The 16,594-nt window shown below is 43.1% G+C and overlaps 1 protein-coding gene across 1 annotated transcript in view; it reads right to left on the reverse strand.

The window, feature by feature from the left end:
- Positions 1 to 16,594, reverse strand: part of LOC123994851 (acyl-CoA:lysophosphatidylglycerol acyltransferase 1-like) — an 89,695-nt gene that overhangs the window by 43,134 nt on the left and 29,967 nt on the right. Inside the window, exons 3-4 of the mRNA XM_046297902.1 lie at positions 6,856 to 6,974; positions 506 to 601 (exon numbers count right to left, since the gene is read on the reverse strand). Coding sequence (XP_046153858.1) covers positions 506 to 601; positions 6,856 to 6,974 — 215 coding nt within the window. The remainder of the gene's footprint in view (positions 1 to 505; positions 602 to 6,855; positions 6,975 to 16,594) is intronic.

The following is a 16,594-nucleotide window of genomic DNA, read 5'->3' on the forward strand; positions in this document are numbered from 1 at the left end:
CTGCTCGCCTCCCTACCACTGAGGAAGTACAGCTCCCGCTCAGCCCAGTCAAAACTGTTCGCTGCGCTGGCCCCCCAATGGTGGAACAAACTCCCTCACGACGCCAGGACAGCGGAGTCAATCACCACCTTCCGGAGACACCTGAAACCCCACCTCTTTAAGGAATACCTAGGATAGGATAAGTATCCCTCCCCCTTTAAGATTTAGATGCACTATTGTAAAGTGACTGTTCCACTGGATGTCATAAGGTGAATGCACCAATTTGTAAGTCGCTCTGGATAAGAGCGTCTGCTAAATGACTTAAATGTAAATGTAATGTAATGTCAAAGCCAAATTCAAACCTATGCCAACGCCGGTCAGACGTTTGCCAACAAACCTATGCCAACGCCGGTCAAACCAGTCAGACCACATCAAAATATCCTATCACAAAAACAGTTGTGATGAGATAGTTGTCAGCTGAGTAAAAGCCTCCTAGATAGAGGTCTCTTGAGTGTGTCTGTCTCACCTGTCTGATGAAGAAGTCCCCGTGGATGAGAGACACCAGGCCAAAGTTGGTGTACTTGAACACGTGGTCCATTAACCACATCATCTTCCTCACCACCTAAAGGAGAGAATATTACAGACTGGTCATACAGACACAATCTATAGGCAGGCACACACGTACGCTGAGACTATGAAGTCATAGTTCTGCAGTCTGCACACACGCTCAGTCTACTGTATGTAGCCATCATGGTCTGCACACACAGTCTATATAGCCATAGGTATATGTAGGCAGGCACAGACAATTTACATAACTCTAAGTCCCAGTGAGAAGCTTTGGCCCCTTGTGGCATTTTCGCCACTTCCTTCTTTATGCACTAAGAGCATAACTAGGCTGAGAATGCAGTTGATGAGGTGGATCATGTTTGTGCACCACAGCTCAACTAGCCCCCCGCTCACCACCACCTCCTGGCAGCCCCAGTAGAAAAAACCCTTAACCCTCCAAACCAAGGGCTCATCCCTGGGATGGCAGAGGGCTGCGTGTGGGGTTGGCAGTCCTGCTCCACCAAGGAATGTACTTTCCTGGAGGGAGGACAGGACAGGAGCACCAGCCCCTTCCCCAGTGGCTCTAACCACCAGAGGGGGTGATGGGTAGGGCAGTTGTGTGAAGTTATACAGTATGACTGTCGCTTAGGCTGCAGAAACCACAGCCATTTCTAGGCTCCTCTATCACACAGTTTTCTTTTCTTCTGTTTTTTTTAGCCTAGGTCACAAACTGTAGCCAACTCTTCTCTTAGTGTCATGTTTTACATAGCAATGAACAAAACACAGAGAGGAGTTGGCTAAAAACACAAACTGGACCACTAGGATGGAAGTTCATAGAAACAAAGGGGAAAAACAACTCAATCATTCACTGTAGATATAGCAGCCTATCAACTGACAAACCTCGCAGACAAGGAGATGAACAGGTATAAACATCTGTCTTTTATACCATTCCATCCAAATGTCCCTGTCAATATTAATTCACTGCTCATCAAAACATCAGGAGTTGTCCTTCCTCTGTAAGCCAGGTCAAAGCCACAACCATCCTGGTCACAGTTCCACCCCTGAAGCATGAAGAGACAGACCGTATTTGCACAGTATGGTAGCAGCCAGGCAGCAGTGCTGCCAGAGAAATAGGAGTGGGCCAGATAAATAGTAATTGGATTAACCTATCGATTGGTCTTTTGTAGCTGAGCTAAGGCCGTGACGATGTTTGGTCCTGATTGTGTTCACAGTGTAGTGTACGTCCGAAATGGCACTCTATTCCCTTTACAGTGCATTACTTTTAAAGAGGGCCCATAGGGCTCTGGTCAAAAGTAGTGCTCTATAGGAAATAGGGTGCCATTTGGGACACAACCAGTGAGTTTGGGATGCACCCACTGGCTGAGGGAGTAGGGCCTCACATCTCATCACAAGACAGGCCAATCATTTCAGGTTAAACGGGAGGGAGGCTGAGAATCCGATACCTGCTGGCTAGCCAGAGTACAGTATTGTGTCAGCTGCTGGCCCAGAAACTTCACTAGATGGATACTGAAAGCTTGTTACCTAAAGTAAAAGGTTTTATGAATAGTGTCAACACAAAATACGCCTTCGACGGTTATATTGGACTGGAAAGAATGTAAAGTACTGCATGTGGGCCGTGAATGCTGTTTGACTAACAATACATTACTTTTTCAACACTCTAATTGCAAAACTCTTGAAACACCTCCAATTAGTAAAATGTGACATTCTCAAGACAAACACGGGATTTTTAACATCAGGCTGAGGCGTTTAGTCATTGTCTCGCTCCTTTTATCCGATCTATCGTTGACTTTGACCCAGTAGAACTGTCATTTTGGGCAAATATGAAAGAGGAAAATGACGATATCTTATCTTTGGCAAACCTACCTTCCAGAAAGACAACCATCTCTGCAGCACTCCACCAATAAGGCCTTTATGGTAGAATGGCCAGACGAAGCCACTCCTCAGTAAAAGGCACATGACAGCCCGCTTGGAGACTATCAAACCAAGAGAAGCAAGATTGAACTCCTTGACCTGAATGCCAAGAGTCACGGCTGGAGGAAACCTGACACCAGGAAGCATGATGCTGGCAGCATCATGCTGTGGGGATGTTTTTCAGCAGCAGGGACTGGGAGACCAGTCAGGATTCAGGCAAGATGAACAGAGCAAAGTACAGAGAGATCCTTAATGAAAACCTACTTCAGAACACTCAGGATGTCAGACCGAGGCGAAGGCTCACCTTCCAACAGGACAACGACATGTACACAGCCAAGACAATGTAGGAGTGGCGTCGGGACAAGTCTCGAAATGTCCATTTATTTATTTGTTGTTACTTTTACCCCATTTCACAGTCTCCAATTGGTAGTTACAGTCTTGTCTCATCGCTGCAAATCCCCTACAGACTCGTGAGAGTTGAAGGTCGAGAGCCATGCGTCCTCTGAAACACAACCCAACCAAGCCGCACAGCTTCTTGACACAATGGCCACTTAACCTCGAAGCCAGCCGCACCAATGTGTCAGAGGAAACACTGTGCACCCGGAGACCGTGTCAGCGTGCACTGCACCCAGCCCGCCACAGGAGTCGCTAGTGCGTGATGGGATAAGGACATCCCTGCAGGCCAAACCCTCCCCTAACCCAGACAGTGCTGGGCCAATTGTGTGCCGCTCCATGGGTTTCCCGGTCGTGGCCGGCTGCGACAGAATCTGGACTCGAATCCAGAATGTGTCAAGCTTGTGCCAAAGGTGCCCAGAGTAAACTGCCTGCTACTCAGTCCTAAAAGCTAGAATATGCATATAATTAGTAGATTAGGATAGAAAACACACTAAAGTCTCTAAAACTGTTTGAATGATGTCTGAGTAGAACAGAACTCATATGGCAGGCAAAAACCTGAGAAATTTGAGGTTTGTAGTTTTTTGCCTATCGAATATACAGTGTCTATGGGGTCATATCGCACTTCTCAAGGCTTCCACTAGATGTTAACAGTCTTTAGAACCTCGTTTCAGGCTTCTACTATGAAGGAGGGGGGATGGGAGCTGAATGAGTTTGGGGTCTGCCAGAGTGCCATGAGCTGACCCACGCGCATCCACGTGAGAGTTAGCTTGCGTTCCATTGCATTTCTGAAGACAAAAGGAATTCTTCCGTTGGAACATTATTGAAGATTTGTGATAAAACCTCCTAAAGATTGATTCTATACATCGTTGGACACGTTTCTACGGACTGTGACGGAACTTTTTGACTTTGTTTGCTCGCACCTCATGAATTTGGATAACTGGGCTAAACGCGCGAACAAAAAGGAGGTATTTGGACAAATGATGGACTTTATCGATCAAACATTTATTGTGGAACTGGGATTCCTGGGAGTGCATTCTGATGAAGATCATCAAAGGTGAATATTTATAATGCTATTTCTGACTGTTGACTCCACAACATGGTGGATATCTGTATGGCTTGTTTTGTTGTCTGAGTGCCGTACTCAGATTATTGCATGGTGTGCATTTTCGGTAAAAACCTTTTTGAAATTGACACAGAGGTTGCATTAAGGAGAAGTGGATCAAAAATTCCATGCATAACACTTGTATCTTTCCCTTCTTTGGACACTGTGTTAATTAACAAACCTCCAGACGAGCTTCAATGCCATACAACTCTCCTTCCGTGGCCTCCAACTGCTCTTAAATGCAAGTAAAGCTAAATGCATGCTCATCAACCGATCGCCTCCCGCACCTGCCCGCCCGTCCAGCATTACTCCTCTGGACAGTTCTGACTTAGAATATGTGGACAACTACAAATACCTAGGTGTCTGGTTAGACTGTAAAATCTTCTTCCAGACTCACATTAAGCATCTCCAATCCAAAATTAAATCTAGAATCGCCAAACCCACTGGCTCCAGGTCATCTATAAGTCTTTGCTAGGTAAAGCCTCGCCTTATCTCAGCTCACTGGTCACCATTGCAGCACCCACCTGTAGACCGCGCTCCAGCAGGTATCTCTCACTGGTCACCCCCAAAGCCAACTCCTCTTTTGGCCACCTTTCCTTCCAGTTCCCTGCTGTCAATGACTAGAACTACCTGCAAAAATCACTGAAGCTGGAGACTCATATCTCCCTCACTTTAAGCATCAGCTGTCACAGAGCAGCTTACAGATCATTGGACCTGTACACAGCATATCTGTAAATAACCCACCCAATCTACCTCATCCCCATATCTATTTATTTATTTTGCTCCTTTGCACCCCAGTATCTCTACTTGCACATCTATCACTCCAGTATTTAATTGCTAAATTGTCATTATTTCGCCACTATGGCCTATTCATTGCCTTACCTCAATCTTACTTCATTTGCACACACTGTATATAGACTTTTCTATTGTGTTATTGACTGTACGTTTGTTTATTCCATGTGTAACTCTGTGTTGTTTGTGTCACACTGCTTTGCTTTATCATGGCCAGGTCGCAGTTGTAAATTAGAACTTGTTCTCAACTGGTCTACCTGGTTAAATAAACATTCATATTTTAAAAAATATATATATTTTCCTTGATTACTTTATAACCCTACCCACCCTTCCCCTAATTAGAGTAAACAACAACGCTTAGGGCTTCTACTTCCACCTTATACATTTAACGGGCACAGTCTATTTCACCAAAGTTCTGAACCTATATACTCTTTACGGACACAGTATGTTTTACATTAGTTATCTTGTTGGTATTATTCCCAACCTTCAGCTCCATTCATCACCTCCCATCTCTTAACACCATCCATATTGGATTTCTATTTGCCATATATTTTTCAACTGTGCTGTGATGTTTCACAAAAGTTCTGAACCTTTCTATTCTCATAATTTCTACAGATTGCAAATTAAAAATAATTATATTTGCTAAAAGTATTATTATATTATTGATTGATTGACTGACTTTTCAGATCACCCAGTAGAGCTATCTGCAGAGTTTGCTCTAGGTAAATGTTGCAATTCTTCAGCCATTCCTGGACCTGACCAAAAACAAGCTACATATGGACAGTACCAAAATAAATTATCTAAGGATTCTGTCTCTTCGCAGCAAAATCTGCAGAGCTGGAATGGGACAGACAGACACACAGACAGACCATTCTATTGGTTGCAATCATTTTGTATAAATAGTTTAAGTTTTGAATCCAGCGTCGATTTGTGTAAGAGGTCCTAAACCATGTGCCACGATATCGGCACGTCGAAAATCTCTTCCCTAACTATTTTGCCATCTATATGGCACAGCTGTCATTTCTTTGGTCCTGAAATGAAACTGGAACACTTTTTTAGTTATCACAATTTTCTTTAACCAACGGTCTTTAAAATGCAGGACCGACAGACAAGTTCTCTACTTTTTCCCCCTTCCAATTTCCTCTTCCTGTTTTGCGGTAATGCTGCAATTAGTGGGTTGTAATTTTGGGAAGAGCAGACATTTCCATTTACTTTTGTTAGCTGCATGTGTGACAACTCCACCAGTCCTATTTATGAAGTAATTTATAGAAGATTCAAAAAAAGTATTTATGTTTTTATCTATTAGTATTTTTGAGTTTAACCACTATTTGTTGTATTATTTGCTCTGGTTTATTTTCTGGTGGATAAAATTGTTTTAAAAATAGCGACATTTGGGAGATTATTTCATTTCTAATAAGACAATTACATTGATGGAAGCTACACCCTAAAAAACTAAAATCCAGATAGTGTGCAGATACTAGATAGTCAGTTGGTCCTGCAGCTATAATGGCAAGCTAGTCATTTCAGAAACATCATTCATCTGATACTCAAAGTCAGTGGCTCAGCATACCTTCATTGAAGACATAGGCTGAGAGAACATAACTGCTTTAATAAACATTCCAACCCACACACAACCATCAGTTCTCCTTGAGCAGGATATTAAACATGATATCCCACCCAGACCATGAAACTAGAAATCCCCAGACACCCAATCACATTTCAGATCTTAATCAAGTGCCCGAGTGGGTTGAATGAGTTCAATTCATTTCAGTACCAGTCAATTCAAGACATTTTGTTTAATTTGTTTAAAGATTTTTTTTAAAGAAATAGGCCTACCTCTTAAATTTAATTTGTTCCTCCCTGAATTCACTTGAATTGATTTGTAGTCTAGGACAGGGGTTTTCAAACCTCTCCTCAGGGACCCCTAGCCATGTATTTGAACTATTTTAGAGCTAGAACGCCTGATTGAATATAATTATCAAATAATTATCAAGCCCTTGATAAGGTCAAATCAGTGAGCTAGTTCAGGGCTACAATAAATTGGAGAAGATGTTCAAAAAACAACACTGTTCTAGGAGGCTACATTGCCAACTTTGGAGGAGTCTTACCGTGCCCTTGTCCTGCAAGCACATCATGAGGGTGCACACGTCCCCTGTGGCTTGGTGGTTGACGATGACCATGGCTTCCTCTTCAGAAAGGGGCCTTACGTCGTCACCCCATTCCATCACTGGACAAGACAACACAAGTGGAGTTAGTGGACACATTCTATGCCATTTTAGCAGACGCTTTAGTCCAAAGAGACTTAGTCATGCATGCATGCAGTTTTGCATATAGGTGGCCTCAGGAATCAAACCCACAATCCTGGGCTTGCAATCGCCATGCGCCATCAACTGAGCCATTCAAGACCACAGTGATTGTGCACTAATTATCTCAAAATCCCTAGATAGGCCATCATATTAAAATCAATTTTTATTGGTCACAGACATATTTAGCAGATGTTATTGCGGGTGTAGCAAAATGCTTGTCCCTAGCTCCAACAGGGCAGTAATATCTAACAATTCACAACAATACACTCAAATCTAAAAGTAAAATAATGGAATTAAGAAATATATACATATTAGATTGAGCAATGTCAGAGTAGCAATTTCAGAGTGGCATCGACTAAAATACAGTAGAATAGAATACTGTATATATATATATATATATCTATTCTGCTGTATTTTAGCCGATCCCACTCAGTCATATGAGATAAGTAAAGCAGTATGTAAACATTATTAAAGTAGCCGTATACATGATTAAAAATCAACTTCTAATGGCAAATTACAACTTGTAGGCCTATATTTTGAAACAAGTTAGATCAGAATTGTTTTCTCAAGGTGGAAAAAGTTCTCATGAAAGTGGACTATGTGTATTTTCATGATCCGAAAATAGCTATTCCTTGATAAACAAAGCCACAGGGTGCCTGAGAGGGCGATAACCCCTCTATGTTGTGCTCTCACGAGAGATAACTCACAACCAAAACACAAGATAGGAAAGCAACTAGACCCTAAAAAGGACTCAACATATTCTATACTGGTCTTGAAGAGAAAGTGTCGCCTTAAAATAAGACGCTAAGCTACATGCCTTAAAACACCATGCCACTTTGGTTTCTAAATGGACATGGGCTAGTCTCTAGCATCTCAGCTCATTATAGCAGATCTCTTGGGCTCCATTCTTCTGGCTGATTTACATTGGCACCCCCTATTCAATAGATGCCAAACGAACTCCTTCAGTAACTGTGCCGCCCGTAGTGCCCTATTGACACTAAACATAGGAGTCGCCACAAAGGAAAAAACGAACTTTGTGCCAACATGGGGGGACGACGACGACGACAACAACAACTGACCGGGTAGCCATTTGATTAACTATTTATCAGTTTTGTTCAGCCATCCAAGACCTCTACACAAGGCAGTCTCAGAGGAAGGCCAAAATAATTGTCAAAGACTCCAGCCACCCAAGCCATCGACTGTCACTCCCTGCCATCCAGGACCTCTATACCAGGCGTGTCAGAGGAAGGTCAAAAAAATTGTCAAAGACTCCAGCCACCCAAGCGATAGACTGTTTTCTTTGCTACCGCACAGCAAACAGTACCAGCGAACTAAGTCTGGAACCAACAGGACCCTGAACCACTTTTACCCCCAAGCCATGACTGCTAAACAAAACTGATAAATAGCTACCCGGACTATCTGCATTGACCCTTTTTTGCACTAACTCTCCTGCACTGACTATCCACACACACTGGACTCTACCCACACACTCACTAAAAGCCCAACACACACGACATACGCCCACACACACACTGCAAACTGCTGCTACTGTCTTCCTTGTGCAGGGATACAGGCTAGTCTGGGTGGGCATTTGATTAATTGTTCAGCAGTCTCATGGCTTGGGGTAGAAGCTGTTGAGGAGCCTTTTGGTCCTTGACATGGCGCTCCGGTACTGCTTGCCGTGCGGTAGCAGAGAGAACAGTCTATCACTTGGGTGACTGGAGTATGGATAATTTTTTTGTGCATTTCTCTGACGCCGCCTATTATATAGGTCCTGGATGGCAGGAAGCTTGGCCCCAGTGATGTACTGGGCCGTTCGCATTACCCCCTGTAGCACCTTATGGTCAGATGCCGATGAGTTGCCATACCAGGCGGTGATGCAACCGGTCAGGATGCTCTCGACGGTTCAGCTGTATAACTTTGAGAAACGGGGACCCATGCCAAAACTTTTCAGTCTCCTGAGGAGAATGCCCTCTTCGTGTCATGCCCTCTTTGTGTCTGTCTTGGTGTGTTTGGACCAGGGGTGGGCAATTCCAGTCCACGAGGGCCTGGTTTTGCATTTGGAAAGTTATTTCCGGTCACAACTTGTAGACTTGTTTTCGTGCTGGTGTGCGGTTTGTTGCTAACCTTACTTTGCTACCTGCCAACTTTACGTTTTTTACTTTTTAATTACAGTTTATATTTCTCTCTCCCCTTGCTCGACTTTTTTCATTCAATTTTCTTCACCCCAGATGCTTTATCTGGACGTGGTTAGTCAGGAATTCCACCAGCCGAAGCTAAGTAGTAACATTAACATGATGCCTTCTAATTGCCGTTGCTGTACTATAATATACAGGACAAGGATCGCCTTATGGCGAGGATAGCTGTGCTGCAAGCCCAGCTTCAGACGCAATCGTTAGGCAAGGGTAATTTCAGTGTAGGAAAGGATGAAACAGCATCTGTGCAACCAGTAAGTAGAGATAGTAGTATAAATCCCCTCGCACGGTCCCCGCAGGCGGACAATTTTCTCAAGGCTTCTGGGAAGGAAATGCTGAAGGAATGCTCATTCACTCATTCAGCCAACAGAAACTTTCAAACCAGTTCTCCCCATTAAGCAGCGGGTCGGAGTCAGAGGCCGAGTCTTCTCTGGTCTCTACTCCTCCCGTTACAGGGTCTGAGAAGCCGAAGTCTCCCACCATTAGCTCTGACAAATTGAAAAACCTAGTCATTGGCAACTCCATTACTCGCAGTATTAGACTTAAAACGAATAATCCAGCGATCATACACTGTTTACCAGGGGGCAGGGCTACCGACGTTAAGGCTAATCTGAAGATGGTGCTGGCTAAAGCTAAAACTGTCGAGTGTTGAGGGTATAGGTATATTGTTATCCACGTCGGCACCAAAAATGTCACCGAGCGCAACAGAGCTTTAGCGTGTAAATCATCTAGAAAGATGTGTCGGCATCGAGTAATTGTCTCTGGCCCCCTCCCAGTTCGGGGGAGTGATGAGCTCTACAGCAGTCTCGCAACTCAATCACTGGTTGAAAACTGTTTTCTGCCCCTCCCAAAATATATAATTTGTAGATAATTGGCCCTCTTTCTGGGACTCATCCACAAACAGGACCAAACCTGGCCTGTTAAGAAGTGACGGGACTCCATCCTATCTGGAGGGGGGACTCTCATCTTATTTACGAACATAGACAGGGCTCTAACTCCCCTAGCTCCACAATGAGATAAGGTGCAGGCCAGGCAGCAGGATGTTAGCCAGCCAGCCGGCCAGCTTAGTGGAGTCTGCCACTAGCACAGTCAGTGTACTCAGCTCAGCTATCCCCATTGAGACAGCGTCTGTGCCTCGACCTAGGTTGGGCAAAACTAAACATGGCGGTGTTCGCCTTAGCAATCTCATTGGAATAAAGACCTCCTCCATTCCTGCCATTATTGAAAGAGATTGTGATACCTGAGCTCAAAATAGGGCTACCTAATGTTAGATCACTCACTTCCAAGGCAGTTATAGTCAATTAACTAATCACTGATCATAATCTCTATATGATTGGCCTGACAAACATGGCGCAAGCCTGTTGAATTTACTGTGTTAAATGGAAGCCTCACCTCTTGGTTACACTAGTGACCATATCCCCAGCACATCCCGCAAAGGGGGAGGTGCTGCTAACATTTACGATAGCAAATGTAAAAAAATTGTTTAAAAAAAAAGTCATTTTCGTTTTTTGAGCTTCTAGTCATGAAATCTATGCAGCCTACTCAATCACATTGTATAGCTACTGTTTTACAGGCCTCCTGGGTCATATACAGCGTTCCTCATTGAGTTCCCTGAATTCCTATCAGACCTTGTAGTCATGACAGATAACTCACATTTTTGGTGACAATAATATTCACATGGAAAAGTCCACAGACCCACTCCAAAAGCCTTTCGGAGTCATCATCGACTCAGTGGGTTTTGTCCAATATGTCTCCGGACCTACTCACTGCCACTGTCATACTCTGGACCTAGTTTTGTCCAATGGAATAAATGCTGTGGATCTTAATGTTTTTCCTCATAATCCTGGACTATCGGACCACCATTTTATTACGTTTGCAATCACAACAAATAATCTGCTCAGACCCCAACCAAGGAACATCAAAAGTCGTGCTATAAATTCTCAGACAACACAAAGATTCCTAGATGCTCTTCCAGACTCCCTCTGCCTACCCAAGGACGTCAGAGGACAAAAATCAGTTAACCACCTGAGGTACTCAATTTAACCTTGCGCAATGCAGTCGCACCCCTAAAAACAAAAACATTTGTCCTCATAAACTAGCTCCCTGGTATCCTGAAAATACCCACGCTCCGAAGCAAGCTTCCAGAAAATTGGAACGGAAATGGCGCTACACCTAATTGGAATTCTTCCAACTAGCTTGGAAAGACAGTACAGTGCAGTGCAGTGCAGTATCGAAGATCCCTCACTGCTGATCCCTCACCGCTGCTCGAGCATCCTATTTAAAAGAGGAAAATAACAATCCAACATGTATTTTTGATACTGTCGCAAAGCTAACTAAAAAGCAGCATTCCCCAAGAGAGGATGGCTTTTACTTCAGCAGTGATAAATTCATGAACTTCTTTGAGGAAAAGATCATGATCATTAGAAAACAAATTACGGACTCCTCTTTAAATCTGCGTATTCCTCCAATGCTCAGTTGTCCTGAGTCTGCACAACTTTGCCAGGACCTAGGATCAAGGGAGACGCTCAAGTGTTTTAGTACTATATCTCTTGACACAATGATGAAAATAATCATGGCCTCTAAACCATCAAGCTGCATACTGGACACTATTCCAACTAAACTACTGAAAAAGCTGCTTCCTGTGATGCCCCCCCCATGTTGAACATAATAAACAGCTCTCTATCCACTGGATGTGTACCAAACTCACTAAAAGTGGCAGTAATACAGCATCTTGAAAAAGCCAAACCTTGACCCAGAAAATAAAAACTATTGGCCTGTATTGAATCTTCCACTCCTCTCAAAACTTTAGAAAAGGCTGTTGCGCAGCAACTCACTGCCTTCCTGAAGACAAACAATGTATACGAAATGTTTCAGTCTGGTTTTAGACTCCATCATAGCACTGAGACGGCACTTGTGAAGGTGGTAAATGACATTTTAATGGCATCGGACCGAGGCTCTGCATCTGTCCTCGTGCTCCTAGACCTTAGTGCTGCTTTTGATACCATCATGTACCACATTCTTTTGGAGAGATTGGAAACAGAAATTGGTCTACACGGACAAGTTCTGGCCTGGTTTAGATCTTATCTGTCGGAAAGATATCAGTTTGTCTCCGTGGATGGTTTGTCCTCTGACAAATCAACTGTAAATGTAGGTGTTCCTCAAGGCTCCATTTTAGGACCACTATTGTTTTCACTATATAGTTTATGATGAATGATGTCATTCGGAAACATAATGTTAACTTTCACTGCTATGTGGATGACACACAGCTGTACATTTAGATGAAACATGGTGAAGCCCCAAAATTGCCCTCCCTGGAAGCCTGTGTTTCAGACATAAGGAAGTGGATGGCGGCAAATGTTCTACTTTTAAACTCGGACAAAAAAGAGCTCCCAAGAAACAGATCTTCTGTTGAATCTGACAGTTAATCTTGATGGTTGAACACTTGTCTCAAATAAAACTGTGAAGGACCCTGATCTCGAATTTGACAAACATATCAAGACTGTTTCAAGGACAGCTTTTTTCCATCTACGTAACATTGCAAAAAGAACATTTGTCCAAAAATTATGCAGAAAAATATATCCATGCTTTTGTCACTTCTAAGTAATACTACTGCAATGCTCTACTTTCCGGCTACCCGGATAAAGCACTAAATAAACGTTATTTAGTGCTATACACGGCTGCTAGAATCTTGACTAGAACCAACATTTATCATCATTACTCCAGTGCTAGCCTCTCTACACTGGCTTCCTGTTAACCTCTCCGGGATATCTGGGACGCTAGCGTCCCACCTGGCCAAAAGCCAGGGAAAATGCAGAGTGCCAAATTCAAATAAATGACTATAAAAATCTAACTTTCATTAAATCATACATGCAAGATAGCAAATTAACGCTACACTTGTTGTAAATCCAGCCAACATGTCAGAATTCAAAAAGGCACTCCAATATGTCCCATAAACATCACAGATGGTCCTTTTTTTCCAAAATGTCCATTTATTTGGCGGGTTTGATCCAGAAAAACACCGGTTCCAACTTTTCGCAATGTGACTAAAAAATGACTACAAAGTGACTACAAAATATTTTAAAAGTAAACTACTTTTGTTATACAACTTCAGGTATTTGTATACGTAAATAATCAATAACATTGAAGACGGGATGATCTGTGTTCAATACTGGAGGAAAAACTGTAGCATGCTTTCTGGACACGCGCCTTTATCTAACAGTACACTTCAAGTTACCCTCATTCAAGATGGCCGTACTTCATTCAGTATTGAGTAGCTTGGATGAAAAGGTGCCCATTGTAAACGGCCAGCTCCTCAGTCTCAGTTGCTAATATATGCATATTATTATTAGTATTGGATAGAAAACTCTAAAGTTTCCAAAACTGTCAAAATATTGTCTGTGAGTATAACAGAACTGACATTGCAGGCGAAACTCTGAGGAAAATCAAAATAGGAAGTGGCTTCTATTTTGAAAACTCCATGTTCCATAGCCTCCCTTTGCTGGACTTAAAGGGATATGAATCAGATTCCTTTTCCTATTGTGTCCTCAAGGTGTCAGTCTTCAGACATAGTTTCAGGCTTTTATTTTGAAAAATGAGCCAGAACGATAACATCGCGTCAAGTGGTCACATGAGTTTTGCTCACGCAACAGAATTTGGACAGCCATTGTCTTCCCCTCTCCTACTGTGAAAGACATTTGCGGTTGATATATTATCGATTATATATTTTAAAAACAACCTGAGGATTGATTATAAAAATGTTTGACATGTTTCTGTGGACATTAGGAAATCTATTTGGAATTTGTCTGCGTTGTCGTGACGCATACTCTGAATGCTCGGCTATGAAAAGCCAACTGACATTTACTCCTGCGGTGCTGACCTGTTGCACCCTCAAACAAACACTGATTATTATTATTTGACCCTGCTGGTCATCTATGAATATTTGAACATTTTGGCCATGTTCTGTTATAATCTCCACCCGGCACAGCCAGAAGCGAACTGGCCACCCCTCATAGCCTGGTTCCTCTCTAGGTTTCTTCCTAGGTTTTGGCTTTTCTAGGGAGTTTTTCCTAGCCACCGTGCTTCTACACCTGCATTGCTTGCTGTTTGGGGTTTTAGGCTGGGTTTCTGTACAGCACTTTGAGATATCAGCTGATGTACGAAGGGCTATATAAATACATTTGATTGATTGGTGTCACAGTTTGTCTCAGCCCCGGCTAACACACCTGACTCCAATAATCACCTAATCATGATCTTCAGTTTGGAATTCAATTTGATTAAATCAGGTGTGTTTGCTAGGGATGGAGAAAAAAAGGGTGACACCAATCAGGCTCTCGAGGACTCGAGTTGCCCACCCCTGGTTTGGACCATGATAGTTCGTTGGTGATGTAGACAAGCTCTCGACCCGCTCCACTACAGCTCTGTCAATGTTAAATGGGGGCCTTTTCGGCCCGCATTTTCTTGTAGTCCATGATCAGCTCCTTTGTCTTGCTCACATTGAGAGGTTGTTGTCCTGGCACCACACTGTTGTCCTGGCAACAGATTGCGTCATCTTGTGGGTCTGTTGGGTATGTGAATTGGAGTGGGCCAAGGGTATCCGGGATGATACTAGTGAACCATGACCAGACTTTCAAAGCACTTCATGGCTATCGACGTGAGTGCTACGGGGCAGTAATAATTTGCCAGGTTACCTTCGCTTCCTTGGACACAGGGACTAAGGTGGTCTATTTGAAATAGGTATTACAGACTCGGTCAGGGAGCGGTTGAAAATGTCAGTGAGGACACTTGCCAGTTGGTCCGCGCATGCCTTGAGTACACCTCCCGGTAATCCGTCTGGCCCCATGGCTTTGTGAATGTTGACCTGTTTAAAGGTCTTGCTCACATCAGCTACAGAGAGGGTAAATCACAGTCATCCAGAACAGTTGGTGCTCTTGTGTATGCTTCTGTGTTGCTTGCCTCGAAGTGAGCATAAAAGGCATTTAGCTTATCTGGTCGGCTCACGGCTGGGATTCCCTTTGTAGTCAGTAATAGTTTTCAAGCCTTGCAACATCCGACAAGCGTCAGAGGCTGTGTAGTAGGATTCAATCTTAATCCTGTATTGACGCTTTGCCTGAGGGCATAGCAGGATTTCTTATAAGAGTCCGGATTAGTTCCTGCTCCTTGAAAGTGGCAGCTTTAGCCTAGTGGGGCAGCAGGTAGCCTAGTGGCTCGATCATTGGGCTAGTAACCGAAAAGGTGGCTGGATCGAATCCCTGAGCTGACAAGGTAAAAATCTGTCATTCTGCCCCTGAACAAGGCAGTTAACCCAGTTTCCCGGTAGGCTGTCATCATAAATAATAACTTGCTCTTAACTGATTTACCTTGTTAAATAATGGTTAATAAAAAATAAAAATAAACATTTAAATAGCCTTTGCTTGATACGGATGTTGCCTGTAATCCATGGCTTCTGGTTGGGATATGTACGTACGGTCACTGTGGGGACGACATCGTCAGCTGGCATTTACATAACAATGGCTAACTTATCTCCTCACAAAGCAACAGTTTTGAATGATGCAGAGGTAATTGATGTTGCTCTCCACAAGTCTTATGCATCACACTCCTGATGGCAACAATAACACCGGAGCTTACATTAACACAAAACACTGGTGACACCCTGGTGTTTGGGTAAGTCTTAATCAATGTTCCCTCTAAGCTGGTGCGCAGTAGCCCTGAGACTGCCTCGCAGCGCGCAGAAGAAATATCAGCCCAAAGAGAAGCACGAGCCTAAAGTTCACTGAAGTTCTAGAATTTTCCCTGTTAACACTATCAAGGTTTCCCTTTACTGTAGCAATTGTGAAATCAACATATTTGCCACATTCATGCAACATACTGAAACAAAAAATAATGCAATAGATCTTTTTGTGGGCAGAACGCATAGTAGTAGGATTCTATTTACACGAGCACATATTCTACACAGACCATTCGGCATAACCAATCAGAGCTGCAGTCGGCCTATATGCAAATAGACCATTGCCATATATGGATCTGTACCCTTTACTTTGAACTGGACTGTGTTTACAGCTGTGGTCATGAGTAGATGCTCGTTTTGAGATCAAATCAAGAGCTGCATGTAGCCACATGTGCACATTTCATTTGCTAGTTAGTGAGTTATTTGCCCAGATATAGATAACTTGTAATCAGCAATAGGGGAGTGATTGTTTCCGACAAGAGCACAAAACATGTACATTTCAAGACATCTTTGAAAAGCGAGTCAGATAACCTTTTGTTTTGTCTTAAAAAGGGGCAGTGTTGTATGAATAAGCTAAGTAGAGGGTAGCATCATTTGTCTGATTATCTGTATTAATAGTATG

Source organism: Oncorhynchus gorbuscha, linkage group LG14, assembly GCF_021184085.1.
Source record: "Oncorhynchus gorbuscha isolate QuinsamMale2020 ecotype Even-year linkage group LG14, OgorEven_v1.0, whole genome shotgun sequence".
Taxonomy (NCBI): Eukaryota; Metazoa; Chordata; class Actinopteri; order Salmoniformes; family Salmonidae; genus Oncorhynchus; species Oncorhynchus gorbuscha.